At 37.0% G+C, this 25,488-nt stretch overlaps 1 protein-coding gene across 17 annotated transcripts in view; it reads left to right on the top strand.

Moving 5' to 3' along the window:
• Nucleotides 1-24,570, top strand: part of tjp1a (tight junction protein 1a) — a 125,466-nt gene extending 100,896 nt beyond the window's left edge. For 6 of the 17 annotated variants that reach the window (XM_051115533.1, XM_051115532.1, XM_051115529.1 and 3 more), the window contains 18 exons: nucleotides 8-116; nucleotides 1,731-1,950; nucleotides 2,461-2,645; nucleotides 3,454-3,549; nucleotides 3,767-3,793; nucleotides 4,734-4,816; nucleotides 4,944-5,154; nucleotides 7,055-7,155; nucleotides 7,813-8,151; nucleotides 10,164-10,388; nucleotides 12,459-13,178; nucleotides 14,149-14,234; nucleotides 15,053-15,262; nucleotides 15,699-15,769; nucleotides 16,102-16,537; nucleotides 17,441-17,658; nucleotides 18,381-18,524; nucleotides 22,732-24,570. In XM_051115533.1, coding sequence (XP_050971490.1) covers nucleotides 8-116; nucleotides 1,731-1,950; nucleotides 2,461-2,645; nucleotides 3,454-3,549; nucleotides 3,767-3,793; nucleotides 4,734-4,816; nucleotides 4,944-5,154; nucleotides 7,055-7,155; nucleotides 7,813-8,151; nucleotides 10,164-10,388; nucleotides 12,459-13,178; nucleotides 14,149-14,234; nucleotides 15,053-15,262; nucleotides 15,699-15,769; nucleotides 16,102-16,537; nucleotides 17,441-17,658; nucleotides 18,381-18,524; nucleotides 22,732-22,826 — 3,576 coding nt within the window. In that variant the 3' untranslated portion in view covers nucleotides 22,827-24,570. The remainder of the gene's footprint in view (nucleotides 1-7; nucleotides 117-1,730; nucleotides 1,951-2,460; nucleotides 2,646-3,453; nucleotides 3,550-3,766; nucleotides 3,794-4,733; nucleotides 4,817-4,943; nucleotides 5,155-7,054; nucleotides 7,156-7,812; nucleotides 8,152-10,163; nucleotides 10,389-12,458; nucleotides 13,179-14,148; nucleotides 14,235-15,052; nucleotides 15,263-15,698; nucleotides 15,770-16,101; nucleotides 16,538-17,440; nucleotides 17,659-18,380; nucleotides 18,525-22,731) is intronic. The other 11 variants (XM_051115536.1, XM_051115531.1, XM_051115530.1 and 8 more) reach the window with 9 other exon arrangements.
• Nucleotides 24,571-25,488: the final 918 nt, after the last annotated feature.

Here is a 25,488-nt window from a genome sequence, read left to right as displayed (position 1 = left end):
CTTGTAGGTTAACAATGTTGACTTTGCAAACATCATTCGTGAGGAAGCAGTGCTGTTCCTGCTCGATCTACCCAGAGGTGAAGAGGTCACCATCCTGGCGCAGAGGAAGAAAGATGGTGAGCACATGCATACGCTATTCATGTATCAGTTATGTTTGCCTATGTTCGCTTAGATGTTTTTTTTTTAAATCCAAGAGCCCCACCTCCGTATCCAAGACAATATTTGAAAGCCCATCAAATCTGATATGCATTTCTGGTAGTTCTGATGCTAAATTAGGTATTCTGGAAGTTTGCTGAGGCCTCTTAGTAGGCCCGGGCCCCCTGTTATAAACCACTGGTCTAGAATATTTTAACAGCACAGTCACAGCATTCTGCGGTCAGATGTTTTCTGCAATCAAATATCTCTGCTTAAATGACCGAGCTTGCACTAGGATCGTGTCTCTCAAACTACTCTGTTGCCTTTTTCTTCACATAATAAAATAAAAAAACAATTTGAAACAACATTTTATGACCATTTCATTTGTTTATTTGGTAAGTGCTTGTGTAATAAGCGAGATAATGTGCAGTCTGCCAGTTAATAGAGAGAGTTCCTAAAAATGAAAATTCTGTCATTAATTACTCGCCCTCATGTCGTTCCAAACCTGTGAAGCCTTTGTTCATTTTCTGAACGCAAATTAGGATATTTTTGATTAAATCAGAGTGCTTTTTGACCCTTCATAAACAGCAGTGCAACTGATATGTTTAAAGGAGAAGTCCACTTCCAGAACAACAATTTACAAATAATTTACTCACCCCCTTGTCATCCAAGATGTTCATGTCTTTCTTTCTTCATTCGTAAAGAAATTGTTTTTTTGAGGAAAACATTTCAGCATTTTTCTCCATATAATGGACTGATATGGTCCCCCGATTTTGAACTTCCAAAATGCAGTTTAAATGCGGCTTTAAATGATCCAAAATGTGGTTGTAAACGATCCCTGAGAAAGAAGGGTCTTATCTAGCGTAACGATCGGTTATTTTAGTAAAAATTATACAATTTCTATACTTTTTAATGTCAAACACTCGTCTTGTCTTACTCTGCCTGGACTGTTTTTGTTCCGGTTCATGACAGTTAGGGAATGTTGAAAAACTATATCCTATATCTACTATATCCTATATCGCTGTTTTACTTTTTTGTTAAGGGTGTTTGGTCTTCTGCAGCAATGTAGGATGATTTTGAAATGATTTTTGAAGTTTTTCAACATACCCTAACTGTCTTAAGTCAGAATACACAGAGTTCAGGGAGAGGAAGACAAGAGGAGTGTGAGATTCAAAAGTATTTAAATTGAATTATATCAATGAAAATAACCAATCGTTTCGCTAGATAAGACCCTTCTTCCTCGGCTGGGATCGTTTGAAACCACATTTAAATTGCCTTTTGGAAGTTCAATATCGGGGCACCATATCAGTCCATTATATGGAGAAAAATGCAGAAATGTTTTTCTCAAAAAACAATTTCTTTACGACTGAAGAAAGAAAAACATGAACATCTTGGATGACAAGGGGGGTGAGTACATATCTGAATCTTTGTTTTGGAAGTGGACTTCTCCTTTAAGGCTCAACTGACTATGCTATCCTAACTTGTCTTGTTTAGTTCAGTAAAATTCGATAATTTTAAGAAAGATGTTTAGTGTTATTATAAAGCTGTTCTTCATCACTTCCCGTTGAGCATCTAGTTTATGTCCTGTCCTCTAGTGTACCGGCGGATAGTGGAGTCTGATGTGGGCGACTCTTTCTACATCAGAACACACTTTGAGTATGAGAAAGAGTCTCCGTATGGACTGAGCTTTAATAAGGGAGAGGTGTTCAGAGTGGTGGACACCCTCTACAACGGCAAACTGGGTTCCTGGCTGGCAATCCGCATTGGGAAGAATCACCAGGAAGTGGAAAGAGGCATCATTCCAAACAAGAACAGGTAACCACTCAGTAAAGCACCAGGAATAAATAGACACAGATTAAATACAGATTGGTAGATCATATATGTGACCCTTGACCACAAAACCAGTCATAAGGGTCAATTTTTTGAAATTGAGATTTAATAAGTTTTCCATTGATGTAAAAATCTGGAATCTGAGTGTGCAAAAAAATCTAAATATTGAGAATATTAAAATTAAAAAATGAACTGATGATATATTTATGGTAGGGAATTTACAAAATATGTTAATGGGACATGATCTTTACTTAATATCCTAATGATTTCTGGCATAAAAGAATGTACAATGTATTTTTGGCTGTTGCTACAAATATACCCGTGCTACTTAAGACTGGTTTTGTGGTCCATGGTCACATATAGATCAGTAGATCACTATAAAGTACTGTTTTTTTTAATCTTGTTTATTGCATGACTATATATACAGGTTTGTCCTTGAGAGAATCGAAATTCATTATGCTTTTAATTTAAGATGACCTTATTTCTTCTCATCAGGGCGGAGCAATTGTCAAGCGTACAGTATACACTCCCCAAAACTGCAGGAGGCGACCGAGCTGACTTCTGGAGGTTCAGAGGTCTGCGCAGTTCAAAGAGGAACCTGCGGAAGAGCAGAGAAGATCTGTCAGCTCAGCCTGTTCAGACAAAGTTCCCTGCGTATGAGAGAGTGGTTCTTAGAGAAGGTATGTGTGTATCTTAGATAAGGATAAAAAATATATCTGTTATCAGTCAGTATTTGAGTTTCAATATTGGTTGCACATCGACTAATATTGTAAATTTACAATATTTCCCCCATTTTTATGTTTAAATTACCTTTGCCACCAACTAATGGTGACTTACAGGGATAGTTCACCCAAAAATAAACATTCTGGCTTTAATTACTCACCATCATGTCGTTCCAAACCCATAAGACCTTTGTTTCAGAACACAAAGATATTTTTGATCCGAGAGCTATCTGACCCTGCATAATGCAACTACCAATTTTCTTTGCGCACAAAAGATATTCTCATAGCTTCATAAAATTACAGTTGAACCACTGATGTCACATGGACTATGTTAACAATGTCCTTACTCACTTTCTGGGCCTTGAACATGGTAGTTGCATTGGTGTCTATGTGGGGTCAGAAAGCTCTTGGATTTCATCAAAAATATTTCAGCAATAATTTATGTTCGAAGGATGAACAAAGGTCTTACAGGTTTGGAATGACATGAGGGTGAGTTAGTAATGACAGAATTTTAATTTTTGGGTGAACTATCTCTTTAAAATTTATAACAAATCCTTTTAACAAATTTCAAAACAAATATCCATTTCTGATGTCTAAATTCAATTATTGTTTTACTTTTTTTTTTTTTAAATAATTTTAGGTTTGTTTTTAGTTGATTTAAACATTATAGCATATGATTTTAATATTGGTCATTCAGTTATATGAGAATAGGTAAATTTCTATGTTCTGTTTAGACTAAAACAGAGCTGTCCTTTTCTCATTGTAGCTGGGTTCCTGAGACCTATTGTGATCTTCGGGCCAATTGCTGACGTTGCACGAGACAAACTGGCGAGAGAGGTGCCTGACCTGTTTGAGCTTGCAAGTGAGTGTCCATTTGTTAACACGCATCCCTTGATAAGACACAGCGCTTCAATTTTCTAGTCCACCTACCTGTGCAGCATACTTGAGCAGTCACAGCTGCTGTCCTGCTCTCCAGTTTCAGTAGTGCATTTAAAATTCAGCTTGTAAACTGATTCCATGAGTGGCCACTGGCTTTATTTACATAACATTGTTCCTGTATGACTGTATTTGCTTTTCAGAGACACAGCACCCAGATGGAAGGGAAAGTACGTTGCATACAGTAGTCACATCAGCTCACTCCATCAGTAACCATAGTTACTAGAGGCTGTGCATTATTATGGCATCCCTTATTTAATTACACCAAATCGACACCGCTTGGAATGTTAACGATGAAAAAATCCAAGATGCGTTCATGCTATCGACAGCTCCAACCCCCCCAACCCTTCAGTCATGCTTGAGAGGAGATTAAGGCACATTGCTCATTGATTTTCCCCCATCCCAAGCACCTGCTTCCTGTGTTATTTTGTGGTTCTTTGGGCTTTTTTGTGTTTGTTTTTTGCTGAAAATACTTCCTGTAGTTGCTGCTATTTTAGAGGGATAAGGATACAGATGTAGGCTTGCTGTCTTAAAGCAATAGTTCACCCCAAAATAAAATGTTCATCATTTACTCACTGTTGGACCCCATTGACTTTCATTGTAAGTAAAGACACCTTTTTTCTGAATATCTTCTTTTCTATTTGGGTTAGTAAATGATAATGGAATATTTATTTTTGGGTGAAGTATCCCAGTAATGTATTGATGTGTGGGAAGCCACCAATGGCTTCTAAAGGTCAAAGCACACTAGCTTTACACTGTAATGACCTTTTGGTTGCACTCTTTAATGTTAAATGTTTTTCAGATATTCCAGACCTCTTTTAGTCACTGTGGTGTACAGATGCCCCTCCACCCTTCACTTTGTGTAATATATTTAATATTTGGATATTTGTAGTTAAGCAAAATGCATCGCACCACATTGATGTTACACGTATGGAACATGTGAACAGTCTGCAGGTGCTCATATTGTGTATGCGGGCGCATGTGCACATCCATGTTGAAATGCCTCCTCACTGTATGCTTTTGAGGGGTGAAGATGCTGAGGTACTGCATGAGAGGGCGAAAACAGGAAATGTACATGGATGCTAAGATGGATTGTTTTCTCTTGTGTAGAGAGTGAACCCAGAGATGCCGGCACTGACCAGCGCAGTTCGGGGATCATACGCCTTCACACTATCAAACAGATAATTGACCGGGTGAGAGCCTCACACACATACAAAATTGTGTGAAGAGCGCTACTGTCTCCTGCTGGTGGATTATGATACAACATGTACATTTGAGAATCCATGAAATTAAAAAGGTGTTTTTGTATGTGTTTTGCAGGACAAGCATGCAGTATTGGACATTACTCCTAATGCCGTGGATCGGCTGAACTATGCTCAGTGGTATCCCATCGTGGTGTTCTTGAATCCTGACAGTAAGCAGGGCGTGAAGAACATGAGGACCAGACTGTGTCCAGAGTCCAGGAAGAGTGCCAGGAAACTCCATGAGCGTGCACTCAAACTGAGAAAGAACAACCACCACCTATTCACAGGTAAACACAGATGTTTTAAGGTTGTGTTTTCTTTATTGGAAAAAAAATGGAAAAGACTGAGAGAGACAGTGAGAATTGGTTCAAATGCAAACGTAGACCCTTATCCACAAAGCACGATGGTATAAATATAGTAATTACGGACCGAGACATGCTGAATGAGGCTGTTTATAAAAGCACAGCAACACTGATCACATCTTGCAACATTTCTGCATGTACACACACAGTAGTGATGTCCAGTTCATGAATTAATCATTCTTTTAAGCCAGATTGTTAATGATTCTGATAAATAAAAGCATTTGTAAAGTGTTCGTGACTTTAAAAATAGAACATGTACACATGTTCACACACACACAAAAAGTAGCAGCTGAATATACACTGCTGTTCAAAAGTTTAGGATCAGTATGACTTGTAATGCTTTTTAAAGAAGTCTCTTATGCTCATCAAGGCTGCATTTATTTGATCAAAAATACAGAAAAAACAGTAATATTGCGAAATGTTATTACAATATAAAATAATGGTTTCTGTTTTAATATACTTTTAAATATAATTTATTTTTGTAATGCAAAGCTGAATTTTCATCAGCCATTACTCCAGTCTCCTAGCGTCACAGGATCCTTCAAAAATCATTTTAATATGCTGATTTATAATTAGAATTATCAATGTTGGCAACAGTTGTGCTGCCAAATATTTTGTTGGAACCTGTGATACTTTTTTTCCAGGATTTTTTGATGAGTTAAAAAGAACAGCATTTATTCAAAATATAAATCTTTTCTAACAATATGAATCTTTGCTATTTGCTTTGTACATTGTATTATAATAAATGCCTGCAGAGGGCACCAACGGCCTGATGATTGAACACGTTACTGTGTGATCTAATCCTTGTTTAATATTGACTCAACATTTAATTCAAATGTCCACTTAAACTTTAATATTTGGCCATTTCTTTATGATAGAAAAGCTACAACCACTGTCATTTCTTGAATATGTGGACATCAAAACGTGTAAACTGAGAGTGAGGGTTTAAACTTTTTTTATTTTGAAATCGCTATGAACAGTTAGCATATTGAGAAAGATAATGATGTGTTCTGAAGGCTTGTGTGACACTGAATACTGGAGTAATGATGCTGAAAGTTCAGCTTTGATCACGTCGTAGTAATATCTCACAATAATGGGTTTTTTTTGGTATTTGAACCACATTTTGGTAAAATCGTACTGATCCCAAACTTTTGAGCGACATTGTATGCTAATTAAAGTGATTTATATATCTTATTGAACTGATAAATAGTTAAACTTCTGATTATATCTAAACTGTTGTTTTTTTTTTTTTTTCTTTTTTCGGTTTAAATTAACCCAAATTTCCACATGAACTGGTTTGCTAAAGTGAATCAAACACTCATACTACTCTACGCCATGCACACCTCTTTAAAATGAATTGAAAAATGTAGTTGACAGTAATCATTTGGAATAATTATTAATAAAACTGTACATCACATTAAATTTCATGATGGGTCACACTCAGCAGCCTGACTGCTATCTCCAGGTTTTAGTCATAACTTTTATGGAGGTATTAAGACAAGCACACTGTATCAGGCCTTGCTCTATAAAGGCTGTTGTGTTATAGCATTCCTCATTTGTTAATCACTTTGAATAAAGGCCTCTCATAAATGTAAATGTGACAGGGCAAAAAGTTCACTCAGTTGTAAAGTGAAAGAATCCAACAGTGATCCACCTTTGGAGGAATTCATGGGCACATAATATAGCAGTGCTGCATGCTTTGTGCAGCAGACATTAAGGTAGTTGCTTTTAATGAAAAAAGAAAAGGTTGTTTTTAGAAAAACCTGACTCAGCTGGATTCTCTTTTGAGTGATATAATGTCTTCCTTCCTGTCACTGTCCTTTAGCCACCATTAACATGAACAACATGAATGATGGCTGGTATGGAGCGTTGAAGGAGACCATTCAACAGCAACAGAACCAGCTGGTTTGGGTCTCAGAGGGCAAGGTGAGTTTCATCAAACTTTTTCACAGTGATGTAATTCCACAGCACATGTTTGAGGTTTCAGGGACAGGGTTTAGTTGTGGTTGTTTGGTGTCTTGGTTCAATGTTTATTTTTAAAGAGCATAGTTTGTTTCCCATGCATCTGTTCTTGTGGTCACAACATTAATTTTGTCCGCTGCATGGTTTATTTAATCAACATCCGTTCTTACTCCCAGTGGACTGAGTTTTGTTTTTGCGATGTTTCACCATAATAGTGTTAAACTCATAAAATATGTACCAAAACAGTCTAGAATCAAAAAAATTAAGGAATTAAGACTTTTTTTTTTTTTTTTTTTAAACCAAACTTTTCATATTCTTACTAGTATAAAGCTAAAAAAGAGATTCTCATTCTGATAACTAAAACCATTGAAAAATAGTTTTCATTAATTAAAATAATGCTGGGAAAAAAAAAAAAAAAAAAAAAAAAAAAAAAAAAATATATATATATATATATATATATATATATATATATATATAACAAAAAATGAAATGAAAAGGATTTTTTTTAACCTTCCATTCAATTTTCATTCTCTCACAATCTCTCTCTACATGTTGTTCTCTCCTTTTCCTGTCTCTCTCTCTGAATGAATTCTTTGGATCTTGTGCTCTCGATCTATACAGGCGGATGGCGCACCTGACGATGATCTGGATCTTCACGATGACCGTCTGTCCTATGTATCTGCCCCTGGTAGTGAGTACAGTATGTACAGCACGGACAGCCGTCACACCTCAGACTACGAGGACACTGACACAGAGGGCGGAGCCTACACGGACCAGGAACTAGACGAGACCCTGAACGACGAGGTTGGACCGCCCAGCGAACCCGCCATCACTCGATCCTCAGAGCCTGTGCGGGAGGACCCACCCGTCATCCAGGAACCTCCTGGATACGGAGGGTACCAGCCCGAACCGCTGAACCGCATCGACCCCGCAGGGTTCAAGGCCCCTGCACCTCAGCAGGTAGCGTTTCTGCGAGCCGTTCGCCTTCCCTGTTGTCTGGAGGCCGTGGTGTGCGTGAGAAAAGTATTCTAGCGGCGCTATTGAAGGCGGAGTGCATTAAAAACCCTATCATTGCAGTACTAGAGAAGTGACAATGACCAATTAATAATTGTTTCCACGTATTTATTATATGTATTATATGTGAGCGTGTAGTTGTGTGGAAGTCTGTGTGTGTGTGTGTATGTGACAAATATGGCTTGGCTGTTATTCTTCACATAAACGCTGTGACTCTTATCTCAGTATGATCACATTGGAGATTGAAGTGAGGACATTGTATCTTTAAGTATGTGAAATGATTGCCCCATCTTTGTGGTCTAGCTGTCCCCTTACTTGTCATGCAAAATGATGTCATTACCAGAAAGTATTATGTGCATGATGGATTTACAGTGTTAAATATATTACTGTGAATGTATTTATCTATAAGGGTCCAGTGGCCACTATCATATCCAAAGTGTCTTAGATCTTGTGTTACAAGAGAGCCAAAACGTTGTACTGTAATATAGAATTAAACTGACATCAGATGTAACGTAAAATCAGAACCTTGTCCAGTTGTAAATTATTAAATGGCATGGTTCCCAGAATCACCCTATTTTGCATGTTAGTGAGATGTTCCTGGTTCAATACAAGTTAAGCTCAGTGAACAGCATGACTTACACCCATGTCATCCAAGTTCATATCTTTCTTTCTTCAGTTGAAAAGAAATTAAGAAGCATTACAGGATTTTTCTCCATATGGTGGACTTTGATGGGAACCAATGAGTTGAAGGTCCAAATTGCAGTTTCAGTGTAGCTTTTGTTGTTAAAAAGTATATCAATTTTTTAGAACGCTTTAAAGCTGCACTGAAACTGCAATTTGGACCTTCACCGCGTTGGTTTCCATTAAAGTCCACTATATGGAGAAAAAATCCTGGAATGTTTTCCTCAAAAACCTTAATTTCTTTTCGACTGAAGAAAAAAAGAAATGAACATCTTGGATGACATGAAGGTGAAATAAATTGTCAAGAATTTTTTATTCTGGAAGTGAACTAATTCTTTGAAAGTACCGCCACTAGAAATACACTGATTGCAATTTTGGCTGAAATATTGAGATAAATTGTTATTGTAAGTAATTTTGGTTCGTTTTTAACAAGAACTTATAAACAATAATGTAGTTCTTTTATAATGACAGTACATTGATACTTTGAAAATAACTATAAATAAACTAGTTATCAATTGCTGTACCCCCCACCCCCCAGAAATATGCAGTGGTAACCTTAACATTTGTAGACTGTGTAAAGCAAAAGAGCTGTAAAAAAAATTCTGAAGATCTTTTTACAGCAAAACAGTGAATCTAATCACCAATCAGGCAAAACTTTGCTTCAAGAATGAGCCACACTGTTGACAGATGTAATCGCTAGCACACCCTGATCACATGTGATTTATTTATTTTATTGGCAAGACATATCGGCATAATTTTTCATATCGGGTTGGTGCCGCTGTTTACATTTAAAGCCATTATCGTCCAATTCCGATATCTGTTTACATTTTTTTTCTAAAGGTATGTTATTGAGCTAGTGGTAGTCCTTGTAAGCAATTCTTTTTCTCACTTTGTATTTTTAAATGTAATTGTCATAACTCACTCTTCTGGTGAAACTATAGACTTCTCATTTTAATCATTTAGTCTCCCTAAACCCCACCCCTTTCTTACAACTTACATTTTTTTTCTTGCTGATAATCTGATTCATACTGATATATGTCATAATACAGATTAAAACCTCCAGAATTTTTGGAAATTGCACTACTGTGCATATTCATTTTGAGTTTGCATTGTACCCAAAATACTGTTGATAGAGCTCAACATCAATTGAACCTGGAACATCCTCTTGATAGAACAGTACTGGTGTCAGGTGAGACAGAAGAGAATCGTGAAGCTCAGCTGAAGTGCAGTGGTGAGGTTTGACCGCATGTATTAAACATTTTTGAACACCTTCACAGAAAGCAGAGGCTGCTCTCCCCACGCAGCCTGAGCCGCTGGCAGAGACAGCGCCCCCTGCTGTTCATGTAAATGTAGGGGCCCTGAGTGCCAAGGATCTCCCGGTCACCCTCACTCAGGGGGATTACAGCCCAGAGGCTGGCTCTTTCTTCCCACCTGCCCCTGAGCTAGCTCAACCCCCGTCTCCTGACCCCAACCAATCCGGACAACCCGGGTCAGAGTCCAAGGTACCTCGCTAGCCACCCTGCTCTGGACTGAAACCGGCCCACTTAACGCCCGAGCCCGGTGCCCTCTCTTATCGCCGTTTGGCCTGCCTGTTTGCTACAGTGCTTTATCCTCTAGCTCTTGCATGTGCGCTGTGTGGCTATCTAAGAGAGCATATGTTCTCCTCCTGTGAATGTGTGTGTGTGTGTTCAGAAACAACAGTGGGAACGAAACAGGCCTGCTGCATTAGATGATAGTTCATGCACCTTCAGGCAAGCCCAGGTCCCTACTGTTGCTTGCCTACTCTTGCATGCATTAAATTTTCAGTTTTTTGCTTGTTGAAATAGAGCTAGTGAATATTAGTGGCGCAATGAATGTGATAAACTGATTTTACATTTAATTTGATCTATATTTAAAACTTTGAATCTTTCCCTCCCCCAGTTATGACTTTGAAAGGTAGCCTTGTTTTTTTTTTTAGAGCATACAACTTAACCTGTTTTCATTTTTACAGGTTGCTTTATTCAGTTTTGTCTTTTGATCAATTTGAATATTCATATTCATTACTTTGTCAGTTTTAATCTAATTTTAGTTGACAAAAACATTTCACTGACAAGAAAGTGCAAAATTAAACTATGGAGCCCAATAACATACAAAAATAATCCATATTGTGGCTGTGAGTTAAAGGGATAGTTCACCCAGAAATGAAAATTAGCACTTTATTTACTCACCCTACAGGAATCCTAGGTGTATATGAATTCCTTCTTTTAGACGAACCCATTTGGAGTTTTTTAAAAAATGATCTGGGCACTTCCAAGATTTATAATGGGATGGGTGGGTGTTTCTCTTCATCAGTCCAAAACAAGTCCAATAAAGTGCATCCATCCATAACAAAAAATGCCTCACACAGCTCCAGGGGGTGAATAAAGGCCTCCTGTAGCAAAGCCTTTCCGGGTGGATGACGTAGTACGTCGGTGAAGCACATGTGCCAAACGCGAACGTGCCATGGAGATAGGTAAGCACAGCACCGGTCACGAATTAGAAGTTCAAAACGAGGATTTGTAAAGAAAAATGTCGGAGGATTTCAATTTAAACTAAGAGGAGACTGTTTTTCCTTTGCTAAAATAAGGAAACTTTGCGTCCTTTGCTCCTGTAAACAAAAACGTTGGTTTGTGCGAGACTCACCGGCGCATGCGCAACGCCGATGTCCTAAGTCATCCGCCCGGAAAGGCTTACGTTTACGACCAGTTGGCGCAAGATTAAAGTGATTCTTACGTTTTAAATATGGATATTTTTCTTACAAAAACGCATCGATTTGCTACAGGAGGCCTTTATTCACTCCACGGAGCCGTGTGAGGCACTTTTTTATTATGAATTGATGCACTTTATTGGACTTGTTTTGGACTGATGAAGAGAAACACCCACCCGTGCCATTCTAAAGCTTAGACGTGAGTGAAAGATAATTTTTAAAAATAATTCCGATTGGATTCATTTGAAAGAAGGAAGTCTAGGATGCCTGGAGTGTGAGTAAATGAAACTATCCCTTTAAGAACTGAATTTTGTGGCCACATTTTATCATAATTTATTCTTTTGTTTATAGTTCAGTTGTGGCCATGTTTGATTAATTCCTCATTATCATTGACAAAATTTAAAAAGCTTTTTAAACATTGGCTTTAAGTTGTGATTCTGCATCTATCCGACTGGACTAAAAGGCTACTTCTCAAAATATTACTTTTTCATTGTTTAAAGCAAATTGTTTTGTAAATTTCTTTTTCAGTGGGACTTTTTCTGATTTTTTTTTTTTTTTTCCCCCAGTGTTTTTGCAGCTTGGCGTGTTATGAATCATTTAAACTCTCTGAAACTATTTGTGTGATGGCTGCCTCCATTTTGACCTGTTCAATAACTGCCCACTCTGAGTCTTCCTCTATTGCAGGTCTCTCTGCTGACTCTGTGCTTCATTCTTCAACTTTTAATCCGAATATTAATCACTTCTGGTTTCTGCCGTTTCATTCAATTCAATTGATTGCTGTGGTTTAGTTTTTATATGTGATTCTATGTACAAGTTTATAAGTATCCTTCTTTGGCTTTATCAACAGATGTACAAGAAGGATATCTATCGTAACAACGAGGTGAGCCAGAACCCTATGCAGCCCAACTACAACCCCCAGCAGCCCCTCTATCAGGAAGACAAGCCATACAGAGATTACGACCACCAGCCGTACCGCTACGATGGGGGCTACATGGAACCAAAGGCACGTAACTTTGACCCTCACCTACATTTTGACAGCACCATGCCTGCGTACGACGAGCAGTGGGCCCCATATGACCAAACATCAGGATTCGACCCTCATATGCCCTATGAGGACGGTCTAAATCGCATGTACGGTCATCCTCAGATGCGACATGACACAGGCTACGACGCCAGTCGACCTCGCTATGGCATACCAAGCTCTGGACCGATCCGACAAGAACCGTCCCCTACTCGCCCACAGTATGACCAGGAAGCACTCCCTCGTACTCAAGCCTCTTCCCGCTCCCCTGAACCCCCCAAACAGCAGTACTACGACCCATCCCAGAGGCCTTCCTACTCTCAACCACCACAGAGGGGCTACATGAACTCTGAGGCCTCTGTGACCCCTCCCAAACCGGAGTCCATCTCACCGCCATTGGAGACTGTGCTTCCTCCTCCTCCAGCCGAGGCAGAGGATGACCCAGCCATGAAGCCCCAGTCGGTGCTCACAAGGGTTAAGATGTTTGAGAACAAGCGATCCGTGTCTGTGGACCGAGCAAGAGAGTCTGCAGACACTGGTATTCGGGTGAGTTGACGGTCTGTATTTCTACTAACTAATTATACACTATCAGTCAGATGTTTTGAACAGTAAGATTTTTAATTATTATTATTTTTTTATATATATAGAAGTCTCTTCTGCTTACCAAGCCTGCATTTATTTGATCCAATGTATAGCGACAACAGTAATTTTTTATAATATTCTTACTATTTAAAATGACTGTTTTCTATTTGAATATATTTTAAAATGTAATTTATTCCTGTGATCAAAGCTAAATTTTCAAAGCTAGTATTCAGTGTCACATGATCCTACAGAAATCATTCTAATATGCTGATTTGCTTTTCAAGAAACACTTCTTTTCATTATTATTCCTTTTTCAAGATTTTTTGATGAATAGAAAGCATTTATCTGAAATAAAAAGCTTTAGTAACATTATACACTATACCATTCAAAAGCTTGAAGTCAGTATAATTTTTTGGGGAAAGAAATTCTAGAAATTAATACTTGTACTTAGCAAGGATGCTTTAAGGTGATGATAAAGACATTTTTATTTCAGATAAATGCTGTTCTTCTGGACTTTCTATTCATCAAAGAAACTTGTTGATTTCAACATAGTAATGTTATATTATTTTTGTTATATTAATATTATATATTATATAATGTTATATTATTAATGATGTTATATTAATGTTTTTTGAGCAGCAAATCAGAATGTTAGAATGATTTCTGAAGGATCATGTGACTGGAGTAATGATGCTAAAAAAATTCAGCTTTGAAATCACAGAAATAGAAAACAGTTATTTTAAGAATTTTAAATAGTAAAAATATTTCTAAATTTGACTGTTTTCGCTGTGCTTCGAATCAAATTAATGCATGCTTGGTAAATAGAAAAAAAAACAAAACACGCTAAAAATCTTACTGTTCAAAAGCTTTTGACTGGTAGTGTACATTCTACAGACTGAATAATTAATCTGGTAATATTTTATGCTTCGTTTAGCCTGTGGACATGGTGCCTAAACCTGGCGCTGCCTCTGTGCCCAAAGCCAATTCTTTAAGTAACCTGGACCAAGAGAAGGCCTTCAGGTAATGAACTAGCACATTAAGTATAAACCAAATCTCCAGCCATTAGCATACAGTGTTATTTGTATCTGTACTGGGGAAAAAAATGTAAACCACAATGTACAGTACCATTCTAATTTATTTATTTATTTATTTATTCTTTCATTCAAATAACTTTGATTGAATTTATTCAGCAAGGATGCATGAATGATTAAAAGTGATTGTAAATACATTTGTAATTTTAAACTTTCTATTCATCAAAGAAACCTGAAAGAATTAACAGTTTCCACACAAACTCTGACTGTTTTCAACATTGATAATAATACAAAATCATTTTTGAGTGCCAATCAGCATATTAGAATGATTTCTAAAGGATCATGTGACTTATTTAATTTTGCCATTACAGGAAAAAAAATATTTTAAAATATATTAAAACTATTTTGCAATGTAATATTAAGCTATACAAGTGTTTTACAGTATTTCAGCTCAAATAATTCAGCCCATAACATTAAAAACTTCCATAGCCTAAACATTAGAATGCTACTACAGTGGCATTGGCCAGAGAAATAAAATTAGTCATAGGTCTCCCTCTAGTGGTGAAATAGTCAAATACATAGTCTGATTCTGAGTGTCCAATAATATGAGGCTGAATGCCTGTTAATGCACTAGGCTTTCTTGTGATAAACAAACACACACAAACTGACATACTGAGTTTGAAATTACTTAAATGTTTTATATGAGGTTCTGATTACATTAGTGCACTTTTATTGACATTGTCATTACCTCAACAGTATTATATACATCAAGCATTTTAAAGTACACATGCTTCTTTCATCTGTCAGATCTCCAGAGCCACAGCAGCCACAGCAGCCCCAGCTTAAAGCAGCAGACGATATAATTCGCTCGAATAACAATGACCCTGATGAGGATGAGGAGTACTACAGGAAACAGCTGTCTTACTTCGACCGCCGCTTTGACAGCAAACCTTCTGCACAGCTAACACCTGCCATGAAGCCAGCCCAGCCCCAGACCCAGCCTGGGTACTACCCCAGGTACATGTTTAAATACTTAAAAGGATAGTTCACCCAAAAATGAAAATTCTGTCATTAATTACTCACCCTCATGTCGTTCCAAACCCATAATGCTTTCGTTCATATTCGGATGAACCAGAAAGGTAGTAAGGGCATTGTTAAAATAGACCATGTGACATCAGTGGTTCAACTGTAAATTTGTTAAGCCATGAGAATACTTTGTGTGCAAAGAAAACAAAAGATCTGACTTTATTCAACAGTTTCTTCTCTCCAGTATCAGTCGACACTTGTTCACAAGAGTCAGACTGTCATAAACACTGTCATAAAAATGTTTTATTGAACTAGACTTATTTGGATTTGTAATATAAATTTAGATGGCAGTAAACATTATGTTAGAATACATTGCTTCAAGTTTGAATCTTGACTTCATTGTTCTTTATTTGACTGTCTGCTACAGGGCAGAGTCAGTGGAGAAGATCAACCCTGTTGTTCCAGCTGTCCCACCCCCGACCCTGCCCAAACCTGCAGGTAAGTGATTAATGGAACAAATATTGTATTTGCTCTATTGTCTTACAGCAAAACAAAACATTATACATACTCCTAAAGCAGCACAACTGTTTTCAACATTGATAATAAGAAGAAATGTTTTAAAGCACCAAATAAGCAAATTCGAATGATTTCTAAAGAAGACTAATGGAACAAATATAACTTATTTTAAATATTTTAAATGAAATATTGTCTACATTTAAAGGACATTCTCATCAAATGATGAAAAAAAATGAACCCAGTGTCTAAGGAGCTTATTTTATATCTGTAAAATTGGTACACGTTTATTCACATACTCTCTGTCACACGCGCAGTGACCCCACCTCTAGACCCACATGGATCTCCCAAAGTGAAGCCTCCCAATCATGAAGACACAGTCCAGAGCACTTACCTGCCTCAGAAAAGCTTCCCAGAGAAATCTCCTGTAAATGGCACCGGTGAACCTCCAAAGACCAACAACACTGCCACGTCCAGTTACAACCGGTTTGTGCCCAAGCCGTACACAACCTCTGCAAGACCCTTCGAGCGCAAGTTTGACAGCCCCAAGTTCAACCACAATCTCCTGCCTAATGACTCTCAAAATAAGACAGATAATGTGAAAGCTCCCATCAGTACCACAACCAAACCACAGATCTCACCCCAGCCAGCAGACCACGACAGTGGCCTAGACACCTTCACCCGCACCATGGACCAGAAACCCAAATATCAGCAGAACAACATCAATGCTGTACCCAAGGCAATACCTGTCAGGTACAGTAAAAACTAACTCCGTAATTGTCAAGCTTAGATGTTTACATTTTTTGGTAAGTAGACATTTTATCCATGTAGTATTTATTTATTTATTTATTTATTGTTTCTAAAAACTAATATTGAATGTTAGAGAGTGTAAATCCAAAAATGAAAATTCATGTCATTTATAACTCACCCTCATGTTGTTCCAAACACAAATTAAGATATTTTTGATGAAATCCAAGAGCTTTCTTACCCTGTGTAGACAGCAACACAACTACCACGTTCAAGGCCCAGAAAGGTAGTAAGGACATTGTTAAAATAGTTCATGTGACATCAATGCTTCAGCCATAATTTAATGAACCATCATGTTAATGAGAATACTTTTTGAGCACAAAGAAAACAAAAATAACATCTATATTTAACAACGTTCACAACAGTGCTGTCTGTGCAGGGTCATAACACTCTCAGATTTCATCAAAATTATATGTGTCGGAACGGCATGAGGGTAAGTAAATAATGACTGAATTTTAATTTTTGCCTGAAATATACTTGTAAGTACAGGATATTATCCAACAAAACAAAGCAGAAAGACATCCATTATCACAATCAGCAGAACTAGATATTTGTCTACTCATATTACTTTTCTGCTATAGTAAAAAAGGCGTTTTATATCTATATATATATATATCTATATCTATCTATCTATCTATCTATCTATCTATATATATATATGTATATGTATATGTATATGTATATGTGTGTGTGTGTGTGTGTGTGTGTGTGTGTGTATATATATATATATATATATATAAAAACATATATATATATATAGATAGATAGATAGATATATATAGAGATATAAAACTGAAATTACAGATCAGACTAAAAATAAGGTTCATCTGTTTTTCTTTCTCTTTCCAGCCCGAGTGCTTTGGAGGATGACGATGAAGATGACAGCCACACGGTTGTAGCGACAGCACGGGGCATTTTCAACTCTAACGGTGGGGTCCTGAGCTCCATTGAGACAGGAGTGAGCATCATTATCCCTCAGGGAGCCATTCCTGACGGTGTGGAGCAAGAGATCTACTTCAAAGTGTGTCGGGATAACAGCATCCTGCCACCTCTGGACAAAGAGAAAGGTCAGTCACGCATCTTTTAACTCAAGGGTCAGAAGTTTCTGACATTTTTGTCTTTCTCCTCTGGTCTGTGAAAAAGGTTGATACTGTTTGATACTGATTCTTTTTTGTTTGTGTTTGTTACAACCCCTTTTTTTTTTTTTTTTCAATGAACCTGTACTGATAATACAAGTGAGATTATAAGTACTACATTTATAGCTTGATGGGATGTTTTTGTGCTAGTTTTCTACTTCATACAGTGGTGGCCCAAATAATTAGAACACTAGTATTTTCACCAGCTAAAAATGGTTTTAAGTCAGTTATTTCTATCTTTGTTATTTCTTTCAAAGAATGGTCACACCAAAAGTTGATTTAATTTAGTTAACTGATAAATAAAATCTATTAGTGACATTTTTTTGACATGCTCAATTTACAGCATTTTTACACCAGTGTCATCTTGAAGCATCTTGGAAATGTTGTCACAGTTCTTCTCGATTTAGACTTCTTGTGCACACAAGAAAAATCACTGGATTATTACAATTAATGGCAAAATGAATGTTTGGAAATGTAAACTGATACTTCCTACAGACACACTGCAGCAAATGATAGAAACAACTGACTTAAAACCGTTTTTTAGCTGGTGAAAAAAACTAGTGTTCTAATAATTCTGGCCACCACTGTATATAGTTATGTATTTGTCTACAGAGTAAATGCTAAAGGCTAAAAGAAAGCGTTTTTATTTCCAGGTGAAACTCTGCTGAGTCCTCTGGTGATGTGTGGTCCTCACGGCCTGAAGTTCCTGAAGCCAGTGGAGCTCCGCCTACCTCACTGTGCGTCTATGACCCCTGATGGTTGGTCTTTTGCTCTAAAATCCTCCGACTCCTCGTCGGGTACGCTGTCCTCTCTCTGTCCTTTTTGGGGTCGTTTGGGATGGCTTTGTGACATCTTGTTTGGTTGTGGGCCTTTTTTCATTATGCATTTTCTTATTCACAACTCCATATATCGCTAATCTTCTGTTTACTTATTTTTTTAATTTTTTACTCATGCAGCACATCACACTGACTCACTCCAGTCATTTATTTATGTGGTTTAAGGTACATTTAAACCAAATGTCATTTTTAGCTGGACAATCAAATTACAGTAGTCAACATTTTAAGTGGATCAAAACCTTTCATCAAAGTTGTCCTAAAAACCAAAACAATACCCGTTCTTGTCTTAGGACAACTTTAAACTTTTAATCCACTTAACTTTTCTTTGTGACAATTCACTCTACAGTACGTTATTAGTAATGTAGGGTCAGTAAGATGTTTTTCTCAATTAAATTGACAGTAAGGAAGTTTATGTGATGAAAGATTTCTATTTCATATAAATGCTGGTCTTTTTAATTTTCTATGGATCATGTGACACTAAAGACTAGAGTAATAGCTGTTGAAAATACAGCTTTGCCATCATAGGAATAAATTACATTTTTAAAATATATAAAAATAGACGGCAATTGTTTTAAAACTGATCCTAAACTTTTGAATGGTACTGTATATTTTATAAGGGAATAAATGGCCAATCCCAATAGTTAAACATTTTTTAAAGCTAAATATTAAACAATAAAAATAAATAATTGTTACACTTATGAGTAACAACATATCCATTATATTGTAACAAATGGACATTTTGCATTAAAGAAAATAAATTCGTTTTGGCAGATGGTTTGTATTTGCAGGGCCCAACAAATTTTGCATAAAGCTATTTTCGCTGCCCAGATTTGTTTATAGGCTTTTGTTTTCTCTCAATTAGGACACTGAATCACTCAATTTCTCTCTTGAGATTAGTTGAATAATCAGATCTGCATATGAACTCTACTAAAAAATAGGTTTTCCATTTTCACTTGGGTCTCATGATTTCATGAATTTGCCAATGGGAATTCATATCTAATCATAATTCACTCACATTGTTTGTTCTTTAAACTGATTCTCACACAGCCACCCAAATGTCTAAATATGCAGAGATGCTGGAATTGTCTTCGTCCCGCAAATGGAGAACAGCAGATGTTTTTCCCTGGGTCTTTATTTCTCTCTCTCTCTCTTTTTTGTTTCACTCATTCGTCTCTATTTAAAACTCTTATTGGTAAACCTGGCATTGCCCTCCTAGTGAACCTCTCATTCTGATTGTGCAGTGGAGAGATCGGAGACTCCTGTTTCATCCAAAACCATTACAGGCCTTTGCCTCTAATCTGCATATTTTAAAACAATCCATAGCTTATCCATAGCTCAAGGCAAATTTCCCTGCACTCTCTTGGAAAGAGAGCGTTTACCTAACTGATTTAACAAAAATATTGTTCTGATGGAGCTCACAGCGGAGTATGAAAGGGCACTGAAATCCTCAGGTCCTTACAGATTTATAAATGAACTACAAAAGATTTAAGTGTACGCTCAGCTGGAGTGTAACCGTTATTTTAATTCTTCTAATTGTGTAATAATTTCTGCACCACAAAACCACAGAACTACAGTCTGCGTGTGTATTTGACAATCAACCTTGTTTCGCTTCTGTTTATTGCCGCTAGTGGTGCCGAAATTACACATTTCACCTTGATGAATGGGAAAACAACTTTGTTCTTATGCATTACAGCACCTTAGGCTGTGAGCTTATTGGTTCTTGCTCTGGCTCTGCTGATTATCTCTGTCAGAACAAATAACGCATGCTGAGAGCCTGTCTTATCTCCAAGCGTCCCGCTATGCTCCTCTCCTTTCCTCATGCAAACTAAACTAAAATAATAGCACAGTATTATACTCTTAGAGCTGTTTAAGTATGCTATAAAATACTGTGAGGAAATTTACTATTTTTACGAAGGTCATGTTTCTCCAAATTTGTTTTATGTTAGATTTTTGGTAGTGTTTTGTTGGCTTTAGAGTAGAGGATCTACCTAGAAAGCAAGCATGTATGCGGCTTTATTTGCTGTCATTGATGCATGTACGCAACATACAGTGCCTTGAGAAAGTATTCATACCTCTTCACGTTTATGTTACTGCCTTATGTTAAACTGCTTTAAATTACTTTTTCCCCCACATCAATCTACACTCCATAAAAGCTTGTTGCACCATACCCAAAAAGACCTGAGGCTGTAAAAGTGCTTCAACTAAGTACTGAGTTAAGGGCATGAATACCTATGCAATGTACTCGTATCAGTTTTTAATTTTAATAATTTTACAAAGTTGTGACAATTATGTTTTTGCTTCGACATTATGGTGTATAGAGTGTAGATTGATGTGGGGAAAATAAGTAACTTAAAGCAGTTTATACAACAGTTCTTTCTGGTTTCTTGGCTAATAAGAGTGCGATATTAGAGTTCAGCAGAACTTTTTGACAATTTTGTAATTGTCATTTCGTCTGCGGTACTTCTTACAGTGAGTGTCACGGTGAATGCCCAAATCCACTATAATTTTAAAAATATTACTGTTTTTGTGTCATGGAATGTAGTTTTAAGAGGTTTTCAGGTGAAAATGTTCTTGTGTATAGTTCAAATATGCAGTTTGTTAATAAAGATAGTGTCTGTTTGAAAACTGCGTTGACGTTTTCGGACATGTGAGCTCCAGGGCATTAGCAGGCATTCAGGGCAGTGAATCTGCCAGGAGATGCCTCAACTCGGCCAGATTTTTTGGAATTTGCCGCTGGCACTAATATCTCTATAGAGGTTAAACATTAGATATAATTTGTTTTGGGTAAATCTAACGGTCAGTCTTTGGTTTCATTAATCTATTACTTGTTCCAGAGCAAATTGTTTGGGCAAAATCTCATCATGTTTATGTATATCAGAGTGCTGCCTGTGTAACATACTTTCGACTGAATTGCCTAGCAACTTATGATGGCTTTTGTTATTTATTAAATATTATTCAATGAATAGTATTTTATATAAATAGTGGTATTTAATGCTGTATTTTATATAAATAGTAGTAATTAACAGTGTTTAGTATTGACAAATGGTGCGCGTTCATGATGGTGATTTTAGTTACATTGTTCTGCCATTAGATGGTGATGAGATTGTTTTTACAAGTTAGCAGTAAAGATTTTTACATTGAAAGAATGAATGCGGTCATAAGCGGAAGTTATTTTTAATTTCAACATCAGATTAACGCAGCTAACAAATGCGCTGAGCAGCGCTGTCTTCAGAAATCACCCTTAACAGATGAAAGGATATTAACTTTACGACATTCAAACTAATGTTTATTGTGAATCAGAGACCAATCTGAAGAATGTATGCTGTATCAGATGCAGGTAATCACACTGGCCCAGTCCATCTCTTTCATAACACACAGTGAGCTTTCCATACAGTAATACAGTATGCTTTTAAAGCAACTCCACGTTGCTAGTTCTAAAGTGACATTTTGAAATTAGTAACGGAGGCTCGGGCTCAGCTGTCCACTTTAGATTCGAATCCGTGGCGGAAGGAAGTAGTTCTGCACAAAAGAGTGTTTTTAAAGACACTCCGTTGTTATTTTGTTTATGTATTTACACACTTGTGCAGTTGAACTGTTGTATAATCACAATATCACACTTGTAGACGTGAGATATGGCTGTATATCGGCACGGCTGTGAATCGGCCGTAGGTACTCGCAGTGTGCCAATATACAGCCATATCTCATATCTGTGAGAAATGTGAGTGTGAGTTGCTCATTTAACATAAGGCAGCAACATAAAATGTAAAACAAATGAAGGGCTATAAATACTTTTGCAAGGCACTGTAAAATACACCACTGTTCAAAGGTTTGGGGTCACTAAGGTGTTTTAAATGTCTTTGAAAGAAGCCTCTTATTCTCACCAATGCTGCATTTATTTGATCAAAATACATATACAATTTAAAATGTAGTCCTCAGTGTCACACGATCCTTCAGAAATCACTTCAGAAAGTTTAAAAGAATAGCATTTCTTTGAAATCTAATAATAATAAAAATAATTGTCACTTTTTATCAATTGAATGCATTCTTGCTAAATGAAAGTGTTCATTTCTTTCTTAAAGGAAAAAAAAAAAGATACATTTTCACATGGCGGTTCATATTTTTCTCCATTTGTCCATTGTATTCATCTACATTTTCTCTGTTTATCCAGGTGATCCTAAGAGTTGGCAGAACAAATCTCTCCCTGGGGATCCCAACTACCTGGTCGGAGCCAACTGTGTGTCTGTGCTTATTGACCATTTCTGAGGAGGGCGACAACAGCAAGGTCCCGTTATGAATGTGGAACCAGATTAAAGGAGAGAGGACCTTTCCCCTTACGAACACAAACACACACTCACGCTCAAACACAAACACAAGATGAAGGCGCTGCACGACACTAAATGAAGGGTCTCCCGACCGTGCTCTGGCTTTGTTTACGGTAACCTCTGAGACTGAAGGAAGGGTTACATTCAATGAAGTGCTGTTTTAATCTCCTCATCGTCCTCTTCGTTTTTACTTCTTCCTCTTCTTCTTTTTTTAAGTGCTTTCGAGGATAACAAAAACAGACATTAACCATTGATGGACTGCATGCTCTGTGCCACTGACCAACTAATACTCACACTGTAAGCCAACTGTAATATTTTTGCGACGCATTAAGTTGCGTCGTCTATTTTTTAAAGGATTTATTAGGTTCTTCCATTCAGTCTAGGCTACGTATAGACTATATTACTCTGCAAATGTATTTTAACTTCATATAGTATGCACACTTATAATGTTATGATTCTAATGTATAGTGCAACTTTTCTAGAATATCGAATTCTACTTTTAGGCTTTTCGATCGAGCAGTTGAAGTGTACATCTGACACATTTCCTGACTTTTATCATGTCACGGTGCAGGACCAGTGCTAGTTACGAGCGAGCGTCGGAGAATCTCAGCATCTTAAGAATAATGGAGGATGAAGTTTTCTAGCCAAGGATGCGTCACCTAAGGCTCACCTTTTTTTAAATAGCTCCTTTGTAGACACCACTAGCCTCCTCACAGACCTGTGAACTTGAGCACTGGAACATTCCTGCTGTGTCGAGATCTATGCACGTGCTTTGACTCAGGTGTGAAGACCGCTGCTCTCTCCTTTGCCCTTCTTCCTCACTCCCTCTCTCTCTCACTCACTCCATCTGAAGCAGTGATGCCTTATCTGAAACGACACTTTTTTTCAGTAACGAAAACCTTTGTGGTTTCTTTTTTGCTAAGTTGTTCTAATGATAAATTATGAAGAAACTGAAGTTGTCTTTCTGCCATTTTTGTCGACCCGCTGTACAAACGAACCTGGGTGTTGCACACGAGAACAGCGTGACAGCTAAGAACAGGTTTTCTCTTTTTATCTGCTATGCACATGACCTTTGAAGAGAAACACAAATAAAAGATGGAAGGAGATCAGTTGGCTGTACATAAAGCTAGCATATTGCCTTCATTATTGGTTTGTAAATGACATTTTTTGTATGTCTTTATTTTGTATAAAACTTAAGGGGGGGGGGGGACGTTTATAAAAGAGGATGAATGAAACGAAAACGGTCGTCTTTGTATTCTGGTTCTACCCTTGAGCCTTGGAACGTGTACTTAGCAGTAATAATATCACCTTTTCTACAGATACACACTAAATATAAGCGTTTTTAATGATAACCATCTTTTTATTCTTTAATTACAAAAGAAAGTGCTTGATGTAAACTATTCTCAAAACCTGTTTTCTTTTAAACGATGTGCTCGAAATGTGTCCCACGCATTTATTTGTGATACTGGATGCTATATTGTGTGTCCTGAAATGTATTTTTGTACTAATAGACGATTTATTATGGCACACCGGAAGACTTTTTTTTTGTTTGTTTTTTTTTTCTTTAGACAATATAACACAGCTTCGACTGGTCATTAGCTATTCACATGTGGCAGAGTTTGTTCCCTTTTCAACACAATTTCCAGTATGCCACTGTATTAAAAAATAAAATCATTTTTAAAATACACTGTGTTATTTACTGTGGATTTTCCTAGTTGTAGCTGCGATACCAAAAGGATTTTGCATAGATGACAGTGTGCTGTTATACAGGAGCAAGGTGACTTTGAAAATGTGCCTCATTGCGACAGCACACTGCAGTAAAATGTGTAGTGAGACTCATTGGCCTGCAGATGGCGCAAATGTTTTATTGTGCACATTCATTCAGAATGTTAATTGCGTTTTGGCGATTATAAAATTGATTTGACTTATACTGTAGCTTTAATCGATTGGTTAAATCGAATGGTTGAAGTGGTCACATCTTCTTAAATGCCTAATCAATTTAAACTCTGTGCCTTGTTTAAAGAAATAAGTTAGTGAAGTACGTTTTATTAGTCAAAAAGTGTTATATTAATATGAGGCAGTTGTGGGGGAAAGGAAATGGTGAATTAGATTTCTTCAAACTTTTGTTTCATGTGTCATACTTTGAAAGTTACAATTTTAGAAGTAAATCATTGAAAATGGGGCTCTGGGTTTTCCTCTGTGACTCCATGTTTACATATGTAATTATTTATGTGAGACAGAGTTATCTTAATATATTAACTATAGACCTTGTAAACATTACATGAACCAAATACGGCAATGGTAAAATCTGTGTATATTATGACATGTTTAACATCTTTCCTTTTAAGGAGCTTTGACACAGACATGATCTTTCAGAGGTGCAAACTGGAATTTAACAGGTCAGGTCATGTTACTATTCTCTCCAACCATACAAAAATGTTCATACTGAATCACAATAAGCCTTGTGTAAAATAGCCTACATTTTTTGTATGAAAGCTCAAGTACATTTTAGTCATACATGTTGATGGAATTATGTAGATTCAATTAAATACATTTTATTTTGTCACAACTTTTATCCTCTTGAAATGTGCTGAGATTTCTGG

The sequence above is a fragment of the Labeo rohita genome, chromosome 7 (genome assembly GCF_022985175.1).
Source record: "Labeo rohita strain BAU-BD-2019 chromosome 7, IGBB_LRoh.1.0, whole genome shotgun sequence".
Lineage (NCBI taxonomy): Eukaryota > Metazoa > Chordata > Actinopteri > Cypriniformes > Cyprinidae > Labeo > Labeo rohita.
Note: the sequence above shows the minus strand (reverse complement) of the source record. Positions and strands in the feature narration are given on the sequence as shown.